Source organism: Gracilinanus agilis, chromosome 1 (assembly GCF_016433145.1).
Source record: "Gracilinanus agilis isolate LMUSP501 chromosome 1, AgileGrace, whole genome shotgun sequence".
Classification (NCBI taxonomy): Eukaryota; Metazoa; Chordata; class Mammalia; order Didelphimorphia; family Didelphidae; genus Gracilinanus; species Gracilinanus agilis.
Genome location: NC_058130.1, coordinates 102,152,957 through 102,177,904, shown reverse-complemented (window position 1 = coordinate 102,177,904; position 24,948 = coordinate 102,152,957). Strand labels below are relative to the sequence as shown.

The following is a 24,948-nucleotide window of genomic DNA, read 5'->3' as shown; positions in this document are numbered from 1 at the left end:
AAAATCTTACAAGAAGCCAGAAAGAGACAATTCAAATATCAAGGAGCACCAATCAGGATCACACAGGATCTGGCAGCCTCCACACTAAAAGACCACAAGGCTTGGAATATGATTCAGAAAGGCAAGAGAGCTGGGCCTGCAACCATGGATCAACTACCCATCAAAATTGACCATATACTTCCAGGGGAAAGTATGGGCATTCAAGAAAATTGAAGATTTCCAAGTATTTGCACAGAAAAGATCAGGGCTAAGTGGAAAGTTTGATATCCAACCACAAAAATTCGAGAGAAACATGAAAAGGTAAATAAGAAACAGAGGGGAAAGAAAGAAAACTCATAATTTCTAAATTTGCCTTTTTAGGGCCCTCAGTAAGATCTAATTATCTGTATTCCTATGTGGAGAAATGCTATGTATAATTCTCAGCAGTGAACTCTATTCACTATTATAGTATTCACTATTATAGTAATCAGAAGAATATTTCACATGGAGAGGGTGGAATACTAAATGGTCTAAGATGACATGTGGGGTGGGAAAGAGGGGGTTGAATAGTAAGGGACACCAAGAGAAACTTGAGTGAATAAGAAAAATAGGATATGATATTACACACAAAGAGGGCATGGGAAGGAGAGGGGACAAATACTATTATAAGAAGGAGAGGAAGAGAGCATTAAGAGGTAATATTTAATCCTTACTCTCAGTGTAATCAACCCAGAGAAGGAAGAGTACCTATACTATCCATTGGGATATAAAACTCTTATCTAACCCTACTGAGAAAGTCAGAAGGGATAAACCAAAGGGAGCAGGGGAGTAAGGAGGTCAAAAAAGGGAGGGGAGAAGAAGGGGGAGGGAATTCATTAGGCCTTTAAAAACAAAAGGAGGGGAATAATAAGGGAGGGGGTAGAAAGGGAAGTTAATCAAAGGAGGAGATAAGGGATAGGGTCTTAATAGCAAACCACTGGTTTAAAAGGGAATAGTTTAAGAAGAAGGGGTAGGAATAGGGGAGGATACAAAAATGTCAGCGAATGCACAACTTATAATTATAACTCTGAATGTGAATGGGATGAACTCTCTCATAAAACGGAAGCAAACAGCAGAGTGGATTAGAAATCAAAATCCTACCATATGTTGTCTACAAGAAACACACATGAGGCGGGTGGACATACACAAGTTTAAGGTTCAGGGCTTGAGCAAAATCTTTTGGGCTTCAAATGAGAAAAAGAAGGCAGGAGTGGCTATTATGATTTCTGACAAAGCCAAAGTAAAAATGGATATGATTAAAAAAGACAGGGAAGGTCATTACATCCTAATTAAAGGCAGTATAAACAATGAGGAAATAACACTGCTCAATATGTATGCACCAAGTAGCATAACATCCAAATTCATAAAGGAGAAACTGGCAGAGCTCAAGAAGGAAACAGTAAAACCATACTAGTGGGAGATCTAAATATTCCTCTTTCAGATCTAGATAAATTAAACAAAAAAATAAATAAGAAAGAGGTAAGAGAGGTGAATGAAGTCCTAGAAAAATTAGATTTAATTCATATGTGGAGAGAAATAAATAGGGACAAAAAGGAATACACCTTCTTTACACCGGTACATGGTACATTCACAAAGATTGACCATGTAATTGGGCATAGAAACATTGCAAACAAATGCAAAAGAGCAGAAATAATAAATGTAACCTTCTCATATAATAATGCCATAAAAATAATAATTAGTAAGTACAGGTAAATCAAAAACTAATTGGAAATTAAATAATATGATTCTCCAAAAGCAGTTACATAAAGAAGAAATCATAGAAACAATCAACAATTTCATTGAAGAGAATGACAATGATGAGATATCCTAATCCTTGATTGCATATATTAACAAATTAAGGAGGGCAGAGATGAATGAATTGGGCATGCAACTCAAAAAATTAGAAAGTGAGCAAATTAAAAATCCCCAGATGAAAACTAAATTAGAAATACTAAAAATCAAGGGAGAAATTAATAAAATTGAAAGTAAAAGAACTATTGAATTAATAAATAAGATTAGAAGCTGGTACTTTGAAAAAAACAGACAAAATAGACAAAGTACTGGTCAATCTAATAAAAAAAAAGGAAAGAAGAAAACCAAATTGACAGTATCGAAGATGATGGGGAAATTAAGGCAATCTTTAAAAACTATTTTGCCCAATTATATGGCAACAAATATAACAATTTAGGAGATATGGATGAACATTTACAAAAATATAAACTGCCTAGATTAACAGCAGAAGAAATAGAATACCTAAATAATCCCATATCAGAAAAAGAAATTGAACAAGCCATCAAAGAACTCCCTAAGAAAAAATCGCCAGGGCCTGATGGATTCACAAGTGAATTCTATCAGACATTCAAAGAGCAACTAATCCCAATACTATACAAATTATTTGATATGATAAGCAAAGAAGGAGTCCTACCAAATTCCTTTTATGACACAAATATGGTACTGATTCCAAAGCCAGGGAGATCAAAAAGAGAGAAAGAATACTACAGACCAATCTCCCTAATGAACAAAGATGCAAAAATCTTAAATAGAATACTAGCAAAGAGACACCAGCAAATAATTAAGAAGATCATCCACCATGATCAGGTGGGATTTATACCAGGAATGCAAGGATGGTTCAACTTTAGGAAGACCATCCAAATAATTGACCATATCAACAGTCTAAGAACCAAAAATCACATGATCATCTCAATAGATGCTGGAAAAGCCTTTGCCAAAATACAGCATCCATTCCTATTGAAAACACTGAAAAGTATAGGAATAGAAGGACCTTTCCTAAAAATAATAAGCAGTGTATACCTAAAACCATCAACGAACATCATATGCCATGGGGATAAGTTAGAAGCCTTCCCAATAAGATCAGGAGTGAAACAAGGATGCCCATCATCACCTCTATTATTCAACATAGTACTAGAAACACTAGCAGTAACAATTAGAGAAGAAAAAGAAATTGAAGGTATCAAAATAGGCAAGGAGGAAACTAAGCTATCACTCTTTGCAGATGATATGATGGTATACTTAAAAAATCCTAGAGAATCAACTAAGAAGCTTGTAGAAATAATCAACAACTTTAGCAAAGTTGCAGGATATAAAATATATGCACATAAATCAGCATTTCTATACATTTCCAACACACTAGAGCAGCAAGAAGTAGAAAGAGAAACACCATTTAAAATCACCCTAGACAATATAAAATACTTAGGAATCTATCTACCAAAACAAACACAGCAATTATATGAAAACAACTACAAAACACTTTCCAAACAAATAAAACTGGATCTAAACAATTGGAAAGCCATTGACTGCTCATGGGTAGGATGAGCTAACATAAAAAAATGACCATTCTACCCAAATTAATTTACCTATTTAGTGCCATACCTATCAAACTACCAAAAAACTTCTTTACTGAATTAGAAAAAACTATAACAAATTTCATTTGGAATAACAAAACATCAAGAATATCAAGGGAAATAATGAAAAAAATGTGAAGGAAGGGGGCCTAGCAGTACCAGATATTAAACTATACTATAAAGCAGCAGTAATCAAAACAATATGGTACTGGCTAAGAGACAGAGTGGAGGATCAGTAGAATAGACTTGGGGTAAATGACATCAGCAAGACAGTGTATGATAAACCCAAAGAGCCCAACTTTTGGGACATGAATCCACTATTTGACAAAAACTGCTGGGAAATTGGGGAAACAATATGGGAGAGATTAGGCTTAGATCAACATCTCACACCCTACACCAAGATAAATTTAGAATGGGTGAATGACTTGAATATAAAGAAAGAAACTATAAATAAGTTAGGTGAACACAGAATAGTATACTTGTCAGATCTCTGGGAAAGGAAAGGCTTTAAAACCAAGCAAGAGTTAGAGAAAATTACAAAATGTAAATTAAATGGTTTTGATTATATTAAACTAAAAAGTTTTTGTACAAACAAAAACAATGTAGTCAACATCAGAAGGGAAACAACAAATTGGGAAAAAATCTTTATAACAAAAAACTCTGACAGGGGTCTAATTACTCAAATATACAAGGAGTTAAAGCAATTGTAAAAAAAATCAAGCCATTCCCCAATTGATAAATGGTCAAGAGACATGAATAGGCAATTTTCAGGTAAAGAAATCAAAATTATCAATAAGCACATGAGAAAATGTTCTAAATCTCTAATAATTAGAGAAATGCAAATCAAAACAATTCTGAGGTACCACCTCATACCTAGCAGACTGGCTAAAATGAAAGAAGGGGAGAGTAATGAATTTTGGAGGGGATGTGGCAAAATTGGGACATTGATACATTGCTGATGGAGTTGTGAACTGATCCAACCATTCTGGCGGGCAATTTGGAATCATGCTCAAAGGGCTATAAAAAATGCCTGCTCTTTGATCCAGCCATAGCATTGTTGGGTTTGTACCCCAAAGAGATCATAAATTAATAGACTTGTACAAAAATATTTATACCTGCCCTTTTTGTGGTGGCAAAAAACTGGAAAAGAAGGGTATGTCCTTCAATTGGGGAATGGCTGAACAAATTGCGGTATATACTGGTGATGGAATACTATTGTGCTAAAAGGAATAATAAACTAGAGGAGTTCCAGGTGAACTGGAAAGACCTCCAGGGACTGATGCAGAGCGAAAGGAGCAGAGCCAGAAGAACATTGTACACAGAGACTGATATACTATTGTAAAATCAAATGCAATGGACTTCTGTACCAGCAGCAATGCAATGACCCAGGATAATTCTGAGCGATTAATGGTAAAGAATGCTACCCACATTCAGAGGAAGGACTGCAGGAGAGGAAACATATAAGAAAAACAACTGCTTGAATGCATGGGTTGGGGTGGACATGATTGGGGATGTAGACTCGAAACTACCACACCAATGCAACTATCAACAATTTGGAAATAGGTCTTGATCAAGGATACATGACAAAACCAGTGGAAATGTGCGTGGGCCATGGGTGGGTGGAGTGAGGGGGCTGAAGGGGAAAGTAGGAGCATGAATCATGTAACCATGTTAAAAATATATATTAATAAATGTTTAAATTTTAAAAAATGAGCTACAGAAGGAAATGGCAAACCATTTCCATATCTTTGCCTAAAAAATGTATCCAAAAAGAGTTGGACACTATTAAAAAACAATGAAACAATCACACACACACAAAAAAGTTGGACCAGTTAATCTCTGCATTCTTTTCTATATTTTAATGTATTATCCTCTGAGTTGGACTTTAAAAGATACATAGAAATAAAACAGATAAAGAGGGAGAGAAAAATTCATTCCAAAAACAAGAAAACATGAGCAAAAGATTCAAGGAAGAAAAGTGTGGGAAATGTTTTGAGACCAAATTATTGTTTAGTTTGGCTAAAGCATAAAAATATCAAAGATAAAAATATCATCTAAGTCTGAAAAAAAATATTGCCCCACATGATAGAGCTCATTGAATTCTAGGAATGATAATTTAAAGTTTTCAGACTGCTAAATATATTTAAGCAGAGAGTTAATATATGAGGTCTATTCAAATGAAGGATTATTCTGATAGTATTAAAAAGTGAATTTTAAGAGGATAGGGCATCCAGGGTCTAAAACTCACGAGTTAAGATAAATCAATAGTGGCAATATACAGAATGCAAGACAAAGGGGCAAAGATGGTTTGTCTCCCAACCTCCTTTTATGCCTCTTTTTAAGTACAAATGAGCCATCTCACACCAGAAGAGATCAAGAAGTAATTGCTATATGAAGAATATAAAGAAATTGGAAAAATCTTCATGTAACAATACAAATAAGAAGGAATCAGCACCAGAAGAACATTAAAACTAATAAGATGAAAAATAAATGAGAATGATAAGATGAAGATTTATGTTGAAAAATTAGAGGACATGATTGAAAAGTCATTTTGCTACTTTATGCATTGAAATTAATAAATTTCAAAGTAAATAGTTATCAAGGAAGTTTAATTAGCTGTATTGATGTTCAGTATTAAGTTCTTAATGAGTCACTTAAAAAGAAATAATTACAGTTAGCTCAAGAATAACAGAACTATATTCTAACACAGGGACAAACTGCTGAGGGCATTATAATCTTAACATTAGACAGATCATAAGTTTGTGCTATCTGTTCATGATATTCTATATATGAAGTGCTTTATAGTATTATTTTAAAACTCATGCTACAGAGCTCTCCAGAAACAGCAACATTTTTAACATGGAACATGAATCAAGTCTACATACAATTTGAAAACTGTCATATATTCTGCAATATATTTAGTTTTGTTTTATTCTTAATAATTAACTTTATTCTTTGAAATTAATGCCTTTCAGAGTGAAGGAACAGCTCAATGGTAGCTAGTGTAGGAATGGCTCAATGCCAGACTTATATGCTTCCACATGGCCAGAGGCAACAAACAAGAAGAACTGGGAACAGCCCAACACAGGAGACAACAGAGAAAGTGAAAGCAGTGGGGAATTGAATAAAACTGGAAAAAAAACTGCTTCAAGCCTCTCTAAAAGAAGCTAGCTAATCCATTCCCTGAAAGTACACACTGAAACTGCCAGGCCTGTGTCTGTGATGGCCAGAGAAGGTTCCACAAATCTCCCTTTATACCAGAGAAAAGTAGAACCTAAACATATAGACAAGGAAACAAGAAATAACTAGAAAAATTAGCAAAAGACAGAAAAAAATCTACCTTAAAAAAGTTACTTGTGTGACAAAGATGATCACAATCTAAACTCAGAAGAGGATAACAATTGCATATAGGAAGTATGAAGCATCCAGAATCCAAAATATCTCTTAGAAGAACTTGAAAATAATTTAAAAGAAAAGATAGCAACCAAGATTACAAGTCAAACATTAGAAAATAATTTCAAACAAAGTCAGACCTAAACAATTAGAAAAATATTAATTTCTTACAGATGGGCCAATGTAACAGAAATAAGAATTCTACCTAAATTAATTGATATGTTTAGAGCCATAGCAATCAAACTAGCCCAATATTATTTCCTAGAACTAGAAAAATAGTAAAACTCATCTGGAAAATAAAAAAGAACTTAGATAATTGAGAGAATTAATGAAAAATATGAAGGAAGAGGCTCTAGCTGTACCAGATTATACTATAAAGTGGTAATCATCAAAATCATCTGGTACTGGCTAAGAAATAGAGTAGTCAATAAATAGAATAGGTTAGGAAATCAACACATAGTAGTTAATGACCAGAGTAATCTAGTATTTGATAAACCCAAAGATCCAAGCTATTGGGCAATGAACTCACTTTTTGACAAAAGTTGATGGGAAAATTGGAATATATATATATATATATGAAAGAAACTAGGAATAGACAGCATTTCATACCTTACACCAAGATTAATATACCAAATGGATACTTGATGTAGAAATAAAGTAGGATTCCATAAATAAATTATGAGAACATGAAAAAGTTTACCTGTCAGACATATATAAAGGAAGAATTTATGACTCAACAGAACATTCATGATATTATGAAAAATTAAATTAATGATTTTGATTACATTAAATTAAAAAGTTTCTGTACAAACAAAACTAATATAATCAGAATTAGAAGGGAAACAACAAATTGGGAAAAATTATATACCAAGTGTCTAACAAAGGCCTAATTTCTCAAATATATATAGAGAACTGAGCCAAATTTATAAGAATAGAAGCATTCCTCTATTGATAAATTGTCAAAATATAGGAACAAATATTTTCAGGTGAAGACATTAAACTTCTCTATTGTCATATGAGGAAATGTTCCAGATCACTATTGATTAGAGAAATAAAAATTAACACAACTTGAGATACAACCTCACACCTATTAAATTGAAAAATATATAAAAAAAGGAAAATGATAAATATTGGAGAGAATGTGGGCCATAATCAATTGTTGGTAGAATTGTGAAGTAATACAACCATTCTGAAGAACAATATAGCAACCATGCCCATAGGACCACAGAACTATTGATAACCTTTGACCCAGGGATTGCACTACCTGGTCAGTATCCCAAAGAGATCAGAGTTGGGGGAAATGGCCTACTTGTGCAAAAATATTTTTAGCAGTTCTTTTAGTAGTTGCAAACAATTGGAAACTGAGGGTGTACCTATCAATTTGAGAATGGCTGGATACATTGTGGTATATGGGTATAATGGAAAACTGTTGTGCATAAGAAATGAAGAATAGGATGATATCAGAAAAAGCAAAATGAAGTGAGAAAAATGAGAACAATCCATAAAGTCACTTAAATATTATATGATGATTTATTATGAAGGAACAAACTATTATTAACAAAATAAGGTTCTAAGGTAGTCCCAAAGAACTAATGGTAAAAAAAAGAAAGTTATCCATAGCCAAAGAAGGAACTGCTGTGATCTGATTACAGATCAAGGCATGCCATTCTTCACTTTATTTCCTTTGTGAGTTTTTGTTGTTGTTATTATTGTTATTGTATATGTGATGTTTCTTCACTCATGACATGGGGAATATAGAAATATTTTGCATGAAAGAACATATATACAACCTAAATTAAACTTATTGCCTCAAGGATTATTTCTTATTTTTTATCATTCTATATTTATCTACTCTCATTTACCTATGATTTATATGCCAAATATACTAAATAGTTTTTAAAGTTGTTGAAGTAGATATTAATAATCTTTCTACCTATATTTACATGATCCATACCATGGAAGGTATATTGTTTAGAAACCCCCCAAAATCAAAATATGTTCCTCAAGATTCTATATTCCCTCCTCTTTGTTGATTTTTGTAGCTGCTATTTTTGTAATGAGGAAAGAGGGGCTAGTGAGTGTAATAGGCTCTTATCAATGATAATGGATTCTCTATCACTAGAAGCCATCAAACAAAAGCTACCTAATTATTTTTTTAGGGATATTGTAGAATGGAGACTTGTTATGATAAAGTAGCAAAAGATGGATTCTGACGTCCCATCAAAGTCAATGATTCTATGAAAGGTATCTGATGCTGTTACATTCCCTTTTTGCTGCATGTCACCAAATATAATTTCTGGCAGAAATATATTATCTTGTTCATGGTAGCCATTTTCTACCCTCATCCACATAGGTCTATATAACATATATTTGAAATGCTAGGAAGAATAAAAAAGAAAAAAATACCAATATTTTTTGCACTAGTTGATTAAAATATCATTAGATTTTTGAATGAAATAATATGTCTATTGTTCAAGAAAAGAACAAGATTTAAAAAGTAACTATAGTCCTTTGAAACATTTTAGTATTGAAGTTGATAAACATAAACTAGAACTGCTTAAAATTTAATAAATGTGTAAGAATCTGAAGCTATCACCAGAAAAAAACCCTATGGAGTACTCAAAGATATCTATATCTATATCTTTATTTCTACATAGATATAAAGATATAGATATATTTATATCAGAAAGGTTTTTTAATTATTAGTAGCTAATTTGTTGCAAGAAAGAAATAAGATTATCAGCAAAGAGGTTCAGAGGAATTCAGTTTATCCCATGTAATAGGCACCCTGACCAACAATTTTGAGGCAACAATATCATTGGGACATTATATCTTTAACTCATGCTGAAAACTCAGTTGTCATGAGGAGTCTACGTAAAGTTGTGTGACAGAGGAAGGAACATGGTAGAGTGGTGATCTTTTCTTGACTAGGATCCACCACTGAGAAATCAGAAGAAATTATTATAATATATTGACAATGATGCCTTATTAAAACTGTCTATATTTATCCTCAGGTTTCCTTACAGGTCTGAGTATGAGAGTTCCTTTGATATAGACAACTATCCTTCCCTTTCTCTTCCAATCTTCTCTAGGTCCTATGGTTCCCTGATGTTGAAGGAGTATCTATGTGTACATACCTTTCTTGTCAACTTCCAGCATTCCTTAAGGTATACTCAGCTCTGTGGCATAAAGTTAAGACCCATCAGTTTTTCTGGAAAAGAAAACATAAGAACTGAGGTTCTATAGTCTTTTTGATTATTAATTCATATAAATTAAAGGCAAAACATTCTATGATTCCTATATTTTCTCTCCCTAGGTTGTCACTATTATTTTTCTACTAAATCATCCCTTTCTTTAATTTTTTTCCTCCAGTATGTGCCAGGTTATCCCAACATTTATTATTTGTTATTTTAATTAAAAAATTTTTAGAAAAATTTTTCCATGGTTCTATGATTCATGTTCTTATAATCTCCTCCCCAACCCCCCCATAGCCAACACACATTTCCACTGATTTCTTTATGTGTCATAGATCAAGATATATTTCCATATATTTGATAGTTGTACTACAGTGGTCGTTTAGAGTTTACTTCCCAAATCATGTCCACATCAACCCATGTGTTCAAGCAGTTGTAGTTCTTCCTCTGAATGTGGGTAGTATTCTTTTCCATAAATCCCTCAGAGTTGTCCTGGAATGAAGGGACCCCCCAACAGGGCGCAGCATTGGAGGTATGTGGAATCAGGGCATTTCCATGCTATAAAGGGGTGAAACAGCTCTCACTAAAAAGCAAGCTGAGCAAACCCCTCTCCCACCTCTCATCACCTACAGTACCAAAGCCAGCACACAAGAGTTAGAGCAAGTTTGGTGCACAGATTAAGTCACTGGCAGCTACCTGGGGTCACCAGGACCTGCACCTAAGAGCAGCAAGACTTAAGACCCCAAGAGGCTAAAGAACCCATGGACTTTGAACACGGACCATGAGTGCAGGCATGAGTGCAGGCACGGATGCAAGCCAAGACACTGATTCTGACCTCAGGCAAGGACTCAGATCCTGAGCACAGGTACAGAACTTAAGTGGGGACCCAGTGCAGAGGGGTGCATGACTGTGGAATCAGCTCCCTGAGACTGTTAAAGGAACCTTGGGCAGAGGAACAAGCAAGGGGACCACCAGGAGGCTTGACCCTGAGAACAACTAGACCTGAGACCTCAGGAGCCTAAAGAGTGCAGAAAGACCCTGACTGTGAGGATAAACCTGAGAGGGTGCAGGGCTAACAATGGCAAGCCAGAGACAAGAACCCCAAAAGAGAAAGATCATCAAGAAGAAATCTGTAACACTCGACAACTTTTACACAGAAAAAATCCAGACAACAAAGCAAAGAGCAGAGGAGAACAAACAAGTAATCATATCCAAACCTTCCCAAAATAATGAAAACTGGACACAAGCTCCTGAAGAGTTCAAATCTGAGATGATGAGAAAGATGGAAGAGATTTGGTGAGAGAAATGGGAAATAGCTCAAAAGGAAATTAACAGGTTAGAAGACAGAAACTCCCAATTGGAGAAAGTTGCCCGAAAATCAAACAAAGTGGTAAGCAAATTGGAAACCAAAATCTGGAAAGAAAATAACCATTTAAAAGGCAGAATTTCACAATTGGAAAATGAGGCAAGTAAATTGAAGACCAGAAATGACCAGATTGAAAAGGAAAATCAAAAGATTATAGCCGAAAAACCAATCCCTAAAAGCTAGAATTGAGCAATTAGAAGCTAATGATCTCTTAAGAAAGCAAGAACAAATAAAACAAAGTCAAAGACTGATAAAATAGAAGGAAACATGAAATATCTCAATGAGAAAGTGACAGACCAAGAAAACAGGTCTAGAAGAGACAATCTGAGAATCATTGGTCTTCCTGAAAAAGCAGAAATTAATAGAAATTTGGACTCCATACTAAAAGAAATTATTCAGCAAAATTGTCCTGAAGTTCTACAACAAGAGGACAATATAGATATTGAAAGAATCCATAGATCACCCTCTATACTAGACCCAGAAAAGACAACCCCCAGGAATATAATAGCCAAATTCAAGAGCTTCCAAGTAAAAGAAAAAGTTTTACAAGAAGCCAGAAAGAGACAATTCAGATATCAAGGAGCACCAATCAGGATCACATAGGATCTGGCAGCCTCAACACTAAAAGACTGCAAGGCTTGGAACATGATATTCAGAAAGGCAAGAGAACTGGGTCTACAACCAAGGATTACCTACCCATCAAAACTAACTATATACTTGGAGGGGAAAGTTTGGGCATTCAACAAGATAGAAGATTTCCAAGTATTTGCACAGAAAAGACTAGGCCTAAATGGAAAGTTCAATATCCAACCACAAAAATCAAGAGAAACATTAAAAGATAATAATGGCTCAACCAAAGAAAAAATGTAGACAACATAATATCAAATATTTGAAGTATGGCTTTATTGAGTTGCCTGTGAACAATACATTACTAATGTGCCTGATTTGCCAGAAAGTTTTATCAAACAAAGCTATGAAGCCTTCCAGACTACAAAAACATTTGACTAAAATTCATGGTGTAAAAAAAGATAAGGATTTATCTTATTTTCGAACACTAAAAGAAAAATTTATCAAACAACCAACCTTGGCAAAACTTTTCAAGCTCAACCACACAAGAGGGCAATGCCTTGCTTGCTTCTTATAATATTTTGTTAATGATTGCCAAATCAGGAAAATCTCATACTCTTGGTGAAGAACTAATTATACCAGCTATAAGTGAAGTAATACCTACTGTTCTACACAAGCCAACATCTGATATTATCAAGAACATTTCATTGAGCAATAATACAGTGCAAAGAAGGATTGATGAAATGGCTCAAGATGTTGAAGATTCATTGTGTGGAAATTTAAAAACATCTTGGTTTTCTATTCAACTTTATGAGTCAACTTTGTAAAGAAATGAAGTTTTACTTTTAGAATACGTGTGGTTCACAAAGGAGAAACAAATTTGCTAAGAATTATTATTTGCAAAATATTTGCAAACTGATACTAAAGGAGAGTCAATATTTCATGCATTGGATGAGTTTTTTTAAAGAAAAAGAAATACCTCTGAGTAATATCTTATCAGTAGCCACAGATGGTGCTCCAATGATGGTATGGTGCTCCAATGATGGTAAGGTACTACAGTGGTTTTCTTGCATATTTAAAAAAGGAGGTGCCATATGCATTCACAGTACACTGTATCATCCATCTTCAACATCTAGTTGCCAAAAATTTAAGTGCATGCCTACATAATTCATTACAATATGTAATTAAAGTTACCAACACAATCAGAAGCAAATCATTGAAGGACTGATTATTTAAAAAGCTTTGTATTGAAAACAATGAAGAATTTAATCTTTTGCTGCTTTATACAGAAGTTTGTTGGTTGTCAAAGGGTGCCTGTTTAGATGGGTTTTATAAACTGTTTAACTTGGTGCTGGAGTTCTTGAAAGATAAAAATGATGCTTTATGATCCAATTTAATTTAATCCAAAAGTGACATCACTTACTTGACAGACTTGTTTCAAAAATTTAATGAAAGCAATCTTCAGCTTCAAGGTTATGAAGCGAATTTAATAAAAGCAAAATCTGTTATTTCTTCATTTGTGACAAAACTTCTTCTGTATAAATGAAACTTTGGACAAGGGGAATTCAGCCAGTTCCCAAATTTATCAGGAGCAGACAATAAAGATGAAAACATACTTTCTTATTGTGAGCACTTGGATTCTCTCCATTCAGCTTTTAATCAACAATTTGATGATATTTTGAAAATGAATGTACCTGATTGGATTTTGGATCCCTTTTCAAGGGCAAACACTAAAGAATCTCCACAGTTACAAGAAGAACTGATGGAAGTAAATACAAATGATGAATTGAAATTTAAATTCAAAAGTGGCTACCAACAATTCTGGCTGCAAAAGGAGATCTCTACAGCTTATCCTGAAATATGGGCTGTAATTCAAAAGTTCTTAATTGCATTTCCTTCATCATATTTAGTGGAACGTGGATTTGTTGTGGTAACCAATTTATGAACAAAAAAAGGAAACCAATGGCAAATAGTCAATTGTGGTGAATTAAGTTTACTGCTGATGAAAATAGAGCCGAGGATTACTAAACTGGTAGCAGCACACCAGGTTCATCCCTTTCATTAAGATGATTTCAAATGTTTAAATTTTTTTGTATTACATTTTATCCTGAGTTCAATAAATAGTTTCATAATTTCAAAAAAAAGTGTGGCTATAAATATTTTTGTACATGTCTTTTTCCCTAGGTACAAACCCAGCAATGGTATGGCTGGATCAAAGGGCAGGCAATCTTTTAGCACCCTTTGGGCATATTTCCAAATTGCCATCCAGAATGGTTGAATCAATGTACAACTCCACCAGCAGTGCAGTAATGTCTCAATTTTGCCACATTCCCTCCAGCATTCATTACTCTCCTCTGCTGTCATTTTAGCCAATCTTCTAGGTCTGAGGTGATACCTCAGAGTTGTTTTGTTTTGCATTTCTCTAATTATTAGCTCTTTAGAACACTTTATCATGTGCTTATTGATAGTTTTGATTTCTTTATCTGAAAATTGCCTATTCATGTCCCTTACCCATTTATCAATTGGGGAATGGCTTGATTTTTTTTTATACAATTGATTTAACTCCTTGTATATTGGAGTAATTAGACCTTTGTCAGAGTTTTTTTGTTATAGAGATTTTTTCCCAGTTTGTTGTTTTTCTTCTGATTTTGGTTGCATTGTTTTTGTTTGCACAAAAACTTTTTAATTTAATGTAATCAAAATTATTTATTTTACATTTTGTAATTTTTTTATAAAACTCTTGCTTGGTTTTAAAATCTTTCCTTTCCCAGAGATCTGACAAGTATACTATTCTGTGTTTGCCTAAAGTACTTATAATTTCCTTCTTTATATTCAAGTCATTCACTCATTCTGAATTTATCTTTGTGTAGGGTGTGAGATGTTGATCTAAACCTAATCTCTCCCATATTGTTTTCCAATTTTCCCCGCAGTTTTTGTCAAATAGTGTATTTTTGTCCCAAAAGTTGGGCTCTTTGGGTTTATCATAGACTGTCTTACTGACGTCACTTACCCCAAGTCTATTCCACTGATCCTCCCTTCTGTCTCTTAGCCTGTACCATATTGTTTTGATGACTGCTGCTCTAGAGTATAGTTTAATACCTGGTACTCCTAGGCCACTTTCCTTCACGGTTTTTTTTCACTATTTCCCTTGATATTCTTGATCTTTTGTTCTTCCAAATGAACTTTGTTATAGTTTTTTTTTCTAATTTTATGGACATACTTCATTCTTCAAAATTACTGAATTAGACAAAGAAAGGGATATCACATTATTTACACAACTCAAACCTTGAGAGTATAAAGACCTACTTAAAAGACCAGTATAGCCAATCAATTGATTACATTGTTCATTTGAAACTGAGATACCTCCATTACAGTACAAAAAATGGAGAGGGTTGTTACAGAAGAGTGATGCTTTCATATAGGAATGATAATTATAAATGGAAAATAGATGTCAATTGGGAAATAGCATAAATGGAAAACCCTTTTTAGTTCCATGAAAACACAGGGTTGGTGATTTGGCAATGGGATTTGTCCTTTGGTCAAGGTCCAGAGCAACTTTGGGTTCAAAGTAAGAGTTTTAGACACAGACCTAACATTGAACTAATAGGAAATTGTTTTATCACCTCCATCACAATGATAAAGAAAGATAGTCGGGGGATGTGAACCTCTGAATTGAAGGTATTTTCTGAATTGCCTAATAAGGAATGAAGAATGAGAAATAGAATTATTTGACTTTTTCCTTGTGTCACAGCATAAAAATGGCTGCTGGTGAGGAATGGAGGTAGGTCATTGATGGGTTTCTTAAGTCTTAACATATATGCATCCTAGGGTCTAGAATAACATAAAATAAAAAAGCTGTGTGTTTCCTGGCTCAAGCCCCTAAAATTAACATAATACTTCCATAAAAGCAATAAACTATAACATATACGTTATACCACTAGGGAAGTTAGGTGGTTCAGCAGTTAGAAATCCAGACATGGAGTCAGGAGGTCCTGGATTCAAATGTTGTCTCAGACTTGTCTTATCTGTGTGACTTCGGTCATCACTTAATCCCAATTGCCTGTCCTTTAGCACTCTTCTGCCTTGGAACAGGTACTTAATATTGATTCCAAGACACAAGGTAAGGGTTTAAAAAAAGTATACTTCTAAAGGAGAAAAATCCAGAGAAAGTATATGAATGATTAAATTAAAAACACTAATACAGAGCTCTAAATAGATGCAACCATCCCTAAAATCATTTGTGATTATGGGGAAAAGCTATTCCCCAATAAATGGGCATTCCCTCAATTTCCAGTTCTTTGCCACCACAAAAAGGGTTGACCAAAATATTTTAGAACATATAGGTTCTTTTCCTTTTTTCCTGAACATCTTAGGAAATGAATTTGTAATACCTGTAAAACAGTATCAAGTGGTATTGCTGGAACAAAAAGTGATTTAACTCTCATGTTTTATGATCTGGAAATCCTATTCTTAGATATAAAATGCAATGGAATTTTTAAAAAATAAAGGCTTTTTGGATACTAACATATGTATTTTGAGGACAAAAATAATGCTGGGATGAAAAAAGAAATTCCAATCAACTAGGGAATAAAAGATAGAATAAATTATCATATATGAATTGTTTAGAATATTATTGTGTTATAATAAAAATGAATACAAAGATTTAGAGAACTATGGGAAGATAGACATGACCTGATGTAAGTCAAAGCAAGCAGCATTAAGAAAACAACACACATAATGACAACAATAAAGCATAGCATGAAAGGCATCCTCTGATTAATCATAATTACGTGTCTCACCTCCAGAAAATTGATGACTAATTCATCTTTCTGCTTAATAGAGAAGAGTAAGACTCCAAATGTAGAATGTAGATTGTAATATTTGATGCAAAAAAGAGTTTCCTGTCTTCTACTGATTTTACTAATTGCTTTCCCCCCTTTATTCCAAAACAGGAATATAATTAGGGTAGGGCAGTCCAAGGAAAGTAACTATAGTATAAAAGCAAGAGACAATAATATTTGTAATGAAAGACAAAGTTGTAGGTATAGAGTACTTCTCCTCCTGAAATAGAAGAAATATATTTGTGTGCAAATCCTGTATGTGGTATGAGGTCAAGGAAAAAGACATAAAATTCTGTGTTTCCACAGCATGGATTTCTGGAATTTGCTGGAGATTATTAAGGACCAGTGAATAAATGGATAAGTTCCCCTTTGTCTGGGGTCTATTATTGATATATACTATGCCTACATTGTACAGGAAGCCTTATGGCAATATAGAAACAAGAAGATAACTTCTAACTTCAATTATAGTAGGTAAGTCTTCAAAATAAGAAAGTAAAGTAATTTCAGCTATTTTGTCAGATACATAGCCCTTTGAGGAAATAATATCTATCTATATCATGCATCACAATGTCATCTAATGCAAAACAATTCAACACAACAAAATACAGCTCAATGCAAAATATATTCATATATATTTATGTACACACATGTATATATAAATTGACTGTTGTGTGCAGAGAGCAGAGTATTGTGGAAAATACTGTTTAAATAAGAAAGACTCCTACCCTAAAGGAGTTTGTGTCCTAGTAATTATACTCATATAACATTGTTTCTATTGAAAATTGTGTTCCACGGTCCAAATACTTAACAAATAAGCTAACTTTTTCTTTTTAATATCGTCAGGGGTGTGCGAAAGCCATTTCAAATGGGCTTTCCAGAGCTAAATGTTATATTTTCATTGTGAGTATTTACACCTCAGAAGTAGACAAAAATTACAAATTAGGGCTTAATGTATTGTTTTGATGATCATCTTGTCTTAAAATGGATAAAATGTTAATGATGCAGATTACATTTAAAAGTGTGTAATGCATTTTTTTTCTGAGAGCCTATTGTTAAATATTTATCAGCATGCCACTGAATTCAGCCCATTTGTCAACTGAGACTTAATTCTACTATTTTAGCTTATTCTCACAGTAAAACTGGCTTCTGTATTCTTTTAACTAAAAGCTGTTTACCTCATTGATATTCAAAATTAGAGCTCATACTTACATTTGCAAAACTGAAATGAATTTCTGGTGACAGTTAAAAACTTTGAACCTTGGGAGCAGTTGCTCTTAGCAAGAAACTCAAGTGTGTGTCTGTAAATAGATTAACATAAATTTATGTCTTCTTCATGGCATTTAGCCTAGACTGTAGCAGGCTCCTTTTTAGGGATTCTGAGTTTATGAAAGTTTTAGAAGATTTTATGAGTCTCTACAACAAATCCATCTATGTTTTATTATTTACCTTTCTAGAAGCTTTTTTGCTGAGTGCTTCCCAGGCTTTCCATTGTAATTAAAGGGCAAATCCACATCTACCACTGTATAACAAAATTTACATGGTATTAGAAAATGCATGCCAGTGAATATTTTTCATTCATTGAGAGCAATATTCAATGAAAATGAGATGTTCCTTCTTTATTTTATTGTTGTCTCAATCAGACATATAAAAACTAACTCCAGTGTGACTTTAACTTTCATGGAGGAACTTCCACAGAAACTTCAAAAGAATATAGTTCTAGGATATGTCATGTCAATAAATATGCAAATTATTTTGTATTAAATAATTCAAAGCTAAGGTTAAGCATCCCCTGAGTATATTTTTATCATTACATATTATTATTCTCCAACTATACTTTTAGAAAATATTTCAATTTAACAATAATTTGAAATTGTGTTCTTGCAACTGTAGAAATACGATGCTACTAACTCTTGGGGTAGTTCACAGCTCCCTGAAGAGGGCCAGAGTGTGAACATACAACACTGCAAAGTATAACATATCTATATGTGTTGTAAAACTGCTTTTCTGAATCAAAAAAAAGTCAATAATGTCAGACATTTGGATGTGGTGGGAAGTGGGGTCCAGAGGAAGAAACACTTTTCACTGTGAAGGCTTTTAATGTTTGTCAGAGCTTGCCAAATTTGATTTGTCACCTCTCTTCAATTCACCTACAGGTTTATTTTTGTTGTTGTTGTTATTGTTTTTATAATATTCTTGGCTTCATTTCTAAGCTATGTTCCCATTAAAATATGGCAATGCAAAACAATGACCTACCTAAGACAAAAACCTTTTTAAAGTGCTTTCTATTTAACTGCCTATAGATGAAGATAAACAAGGTCAACTGTTCTCCCAAATATCTAGAAAGCCAAATTTGTCTTTCCTATCTCTTGTAAACCCCTTCTGTTCTCTTTGCCTAGTAAAACTATCACATTTCACTTTCTCAGTCAGTGCTTACCTACTTTTTAACACTCCTATCAAAAAAGGAAAGGCTCTAACATCATTTATATTCTGCTTTATTCATACCAATGTATTAACATTCAGGTATTTACATTTATATTAGGACAGCTAGGTGGTGCAATTGATAGGTCCTGAAGTCAAGAAGAAATCTTCCAGAATTCAAATCTGGCTTCACACAAGTACTAGCTGTGACCCTGGCCAAGTCACTTAAGCCTTTTTTGCCCCAAGTACTTACCTGTAAAATAAATTAGAGAAGAAAATGGAAAACCACTCCATAATCTTTGCCAAGAAAGCTCCAAATGGTGTTATCAATAGTTGGACTCAATCGAACAATAAATCTACATTTTAAACATCTCTACCTCAATTTTTGGAATCAAAGACTCCACCTTTATATTAAATGACCTCAGGCAATAAAGAGCAGGTCTGGCTGATAATGGTGAAAGGAAGAATTCAGGATGTTGTCTATAAGATGATACTTGGCCTGCTTGATTTTGAAAATAAGACTTCAGCTTGTTTTTATCTTGTTCATTCTTATTTTTATTTGCATTAATTTGGTTTGTTTCCTTCTGATGCATAAGAGGAGATCTGGAGGGACAAAAAGGATCATGTCAGAGGTTTAGTGAGGGGCTCTAAAAAGCCTCTCACATATATATTTTTACTCTTAATTCTTTCTTTTCTATTTATCTGTTCCAACCCCCATGTTCCCGAAGATCGAAAATCCATGAATATAGTTCCTTCCTTCTGCTAATACCTTTATCTCGCTTACTTTCACCACCACTATTTTTTTTTCTCTTCCTTTTCCTGAATTGGCAAGACATCTATTTGGCTCAAAGTTTCTGTTTTCTCAAGCCTTTCAGTTCCCAGAGTACCTGGAATAATGGCTGAAAGGAAGGAACCTCTGTTAAAGGAATTCTCAAGGGGGGAAGTTTGTACCATCATACATAGTTAAAGGTCAGGAAACCTCAGGCCTAGCACATAAAGGATAACAAATCTCAGCAAATAGGCATTTGGGGCTATGATGTTTATTTCTGTAAAATATTTCTTTATCAGTTTGTGATGGTGTTTAAAAGATCAATACTACAATACACTGTATTATAATCATTAGAATTAACAAAGTAAAAAGAGAAAAACTAAAAACTGTTTATCTATGAAAAGTAATTCCAATAATTCCAAATTCCAAAAACTGTCATTCATCCAAACATAACTGCTCATGATTGTAATTTATTTTAAATGCTTTCTATTGTTGCTTAGATTCTATGAAGCATAATAATGATTTTATTTCACTAATGTAATCCATTACAATACACTTATAACATGATTAATAAGTCTCAGAAGATTGTCTATCACATTAGTTAGGTAACTTGCTAATGGTCACTCAACAATGATCAGTATTAGGATCTGAACTTAGATCTTCCTGACTTTGAGTTAATTACATTACAGTTCTTTTTATATAGTAAGAACTTTCATTTATTTATTGCTCTGTTCATTATGCAACAAAGAGAGCCCTGAATTTGGAAGTAAAAAAAAGAGAAAAAAAAAAAGAAAGCAAGCTTTGGTTCAAATTCCATTCACAGATACTTCCTAACTGGATCTCCAAAAACAAGTTCCTAAAACTGTCTGAGCCTCAGTGTCTTTACCTGTAAAATGTGAATAATAATAATAATACCTTTTTCACAATATTTTTATGAGAATCAAGCTGAATTTTATGAAATACTTTGCAAAACCCATAAATCAATATGGACTATTATGATTATCAACATTATCTATAGGGGGCCAGCCTCCTATATGATAAAATGGGAGTTCTGAGTGGCGTTTACGGCATCGGATTGATAAGAAAGAAAAATGAGAACAACCAGACTAGTGGTTAGCCCATGCTGTTCCAAATTCTGTGGGCTTGGGAGTTTATTATATACTGATTTCAAACAAAGAACACAGCTATGAAGGGGTAACAGATCATACATAACCCATTAAAGTCTAAAGAGTAAAGGTATAAGTACCAAGACAATGGCCAAATTCCAACCATCAATTAGTAGGGATAATTCTGGGAGAGGAAATATTTTTATGGAGATGCTCACTTATCGAGTTCTATCCTCCAGGATTATAGGCACCTGGACAAATAAAGTCAAGACTAAAAGCGCCATACTTATCTAAGTATGCAGACTTATCTTAAGTAATGTTTGTTAGGGTTTAGGCTTCTTAATTATCAAGGAGAGGAATCATCAACTCAGTAGATGCTGGTCTGCCACTTCAAAGTTTTCCAATAGGAGTTCTAAGAAAGGTGGGGATCAAAACTGAGTCAAAAGAGGAGCCTCAGATTTTTATCTTAGATGGTCCATTCTGTCTGCATTTCTGCATGCAGTGCAGAAAAATCATACACACAGTTTTACTTGCCGATGATTTTGTAATGGGATCCAGATAAAATATCTGTTACAGACTCTGTTTCTCTAAATGACTCCTAATAGCCTCTGGGAGGGATCAAGTTGATTTTGGATTAACCTACCTGCTGGTACCAGAGCTTTTCGGGGCTCAGGTGACCAGAACCAAACACAAAGACTGCCTCAGTCTGGATTGGTCACGTAGGGAATCCAGATAACAGGCCCTAAATTTGATCCTATTTCTCCAAAGCCTTTAATACATCGAACAGCTTCCCACAATTATCAAAATTAATATTCATAATAAATCATGCCATAAACTTTATAAATTTCACTGAATTGGATTTTTGAATTTTCTACATCTAAAACATGCAATTGTGATATAATAAAAATAATCATATGGACAAGCTCCAGGTGAACAACAATTACTCTTTATATAATGCTTAAATTTGCATTGTGCTTGATATAGATTATTTCACTTGAACCTTCCAGCAACCATTTGAAATAGATAGATCTCTATTTTAGGCAAGCAGTGTGGTACAATGTTAGTAGCAGAGAGTCTGTTGTAGAGGATCTGGATTGAAATCCAATTTCTGGCATTTAATAGCTATGGGAACTTGACCTTTTTATGACTCAGTTTCCTCATTATAAAATTTTGTTGGGAAGGATTAGATTAGATTATCTTTGGATTCTTTCTTGACTATAGTTCTATGATCCTATGAATTTACCATGGTCTCAAAATAAATAAAAATCAAATGTAAGTTTTTAACTCATCTTCCTCATTACAATCTCAGGATATTATCCCATGCTCCCTCTCAAGTTGCCCCTTATATATTTGGGCTTCATAAATGTCACACAGTTTATAACAGTCTGTTCAAAATTTTTTTTTAAAATAGAGGAAAAATTGGTTCCAACTGGCAATGATAAAGGCAGACAAGCTAAGAATATCTTGACCTAACTCACAACTCCTTTACCACAGTTAAACATGAACAGCTCATAGAAAACATTAAATAAGCCCCATATAGTTTGATATAAATTCAAACATATGGCTGGGGGATTAAAAATACATATGCCCTCATTCCTTTAGTTACCAAAACATGTTTTCTGTTTGCCACTACCTTGAATCTTTTAAAAATAAAGAGGAAAGAAAAGGTTCAGATAAACAGACGGTGTTGCATAATATAACTTAATTGATATTAACATTTTTGCAAGCACAACATTTGTAAAAATTTTTTTCCTAATTTTCAATAGAGGAAAAAATGATTTTCTTCTCAGCAAAGTGAGGTATGTATGTAATCTACTTGTTTTCTCAAAAATCTACTTTCAAAGAAAATATGTGAATTTTGTGGAATTTTAGGATATTTCTATTAAAGGTCAACTTTGTGTGCTCATAGCCCTAATCATAAATGCTATGACAAGAATATCATAGTTTGAAATAGAAAATAATTTTGATTTCTCCTTTAATCTGACTTCCTTTCTAATAATAAAGCAATATTTGAAGATCTGTAAAACTGACTTCTTGAATCTGTTTTGTTTCTTATTATTGTTAAAGAGAATACAATAGTTTTGGTTCTGCTCTACCATTATTATTGGCTGTGAATAGGGAATGTTTGCATAACCATTATGATTAGGGGTAAGAAGATGGACATGATGACCCAATATTAACACTTTCAACCCATAGCACCATCATCATGAATTCAAGGATGCAACTAGTCTACAAGTATCAAAATCATGGACATGGTGTCATACCCCAAAAAAATCTCAAAGAAAACAAATATAAAAAGAGCCAACTTTCTCCTGCCCCACCAAAAGGGATGGAAAGCTAATTTATTTAAAAAAATAATAAACATTGCAAGTGATCCAAATGGGATTCTTCATATGTATTAGCATATGTTAGTAGGAAGTTGCCAAAAGCTGTCAGTGAAACAGAAGTTACATTATGACTTATATAAAGAAAAAGAAACTATAATTTGTTGGCAAGATAAAGTATTTGATAGAAATTTATTGAAATGCCAAACTTCACTTCAGAATTTGCAAGAAAACCAAGTATCTACTATTTTCTAATTTTGCCAGTGATATTTCTTATTAATTTATCTTTATAATTATGATCTTGGGGCAACTAGGTAGCAAAGTGAATAGAGAGCCAGGCCTGGAGTAGGGAGATCTTGGGTTCAAAATTGACTTCAGACACTTTCTAGCTCCCTGAGCAAGTCATTTAACCCCAATTGCCTAGTGTTAAATGCTTTTTTGCCTCAGAACCAATACTTAATATTAATTCTATGATAGAAAGGAAAAGTTTTTTTAAATAATAATTATTATCTTCACCATGGATTTTTATATGTCATATATTCATGAACATCAATATACCTGTATGTAAATGTATAGATAGATAGGAATAGGTAACATATAATCAATCATTATAAATCATTACATAAATCAATACATAATCATTATGAAATCATAACATAAAATCAATCATTAGTTTTGATACATATAAATTTAGTCTTTGTACAGATAACATCTTAGAAAGAAATTTCTTTCATATCAGCATCTCCCACCAAACTCCATCCCTGACACAAACACAAACAACAAACAGGTTAAATCTTCACCAAATAATCAGTCTCTAGCACCAAGTGAGAAATAATTTTCCTCTGCTTTGCTTCCAAGAGACCATCTTATATCTTCCAAGGCAGCATGAGATTATGTCTAATAGAAACAGTAAGAGACATTGCGTAGATCATGCTGGTCTCTAACTGTATGTTTTATGAAACCTTTCTCAGGTATTTGAGAATTTATTAGGATTTACACATTGTCAAAAAATGGCCATTATAAAAGCTTCCAAAGAAAGGGAGTTGGGTCAGGTATATTGAGGAGCAAAGTGAAAAAGGAGGGCATCCTCGAGCATTCTCTCAGATAGTTCTAGAACTTAATTTTTTAACATACCTTTCACTATGCAGATTTCCATAAATCTGAAAGCTTCTTGTGATCTCACTTTAAAGTCTATACATTCTTTCTGCTTCTCCTTCTTCCTCTTCATTCTCTTTTTTCTTCTTTCTCCTCTTATTCTCTAATTGCACCAAGTTAATGCTAATAAAACCTACCACAAATGGCTATTTTGAGGATTGTTAGTCACAGAAATGGACCCCAAAATCTAAAAGTTTTAGAAAGAAATTTACGAGGTTGTTTGGTAAAAGGAGGAAAGTCAGAAGAGGGCTCCCTCCTCAGTCTCTGTGAGGTTTATATTATATCATATTATATTATATCATATTATATTATATTATATTATGTTTCAAATAATGAAGTAAGGACATTTGCCAGATTGACCTCAAGATAGTAGTAGGTGGTGTCCAAGTGAAGGACAGTTAAAGATGTATATTAGAAGGTAAGTCAATCTAATTT

At 33.5% G+C, this 24,948-nt stretch overlaps 1 protein-coding gene across 1 annotated transcript in view; it reads right to left on the bottom strand.

The window, feature by feature from the left end:
- The window catches only part of LOC123248053 (migration and invasion-inhibitory protein-like), a 132,696-nt gene extending 108,110 nt beyond the window's left edge, over positions 1-24,586 (bottom strand). Inside the window, exon 1 of the mRNA XM_044677217.1 lies at positions 24,493-24,586. Coding sequence (XP_044533152.1) covers positions 24,493-24,586 — 94 coding nt within the window. The remainder of the gene's footprint in view (positions 1-24,492) is intronic.
- Positions 24,587-24,948: the final 362 nt, after the last annotated feature.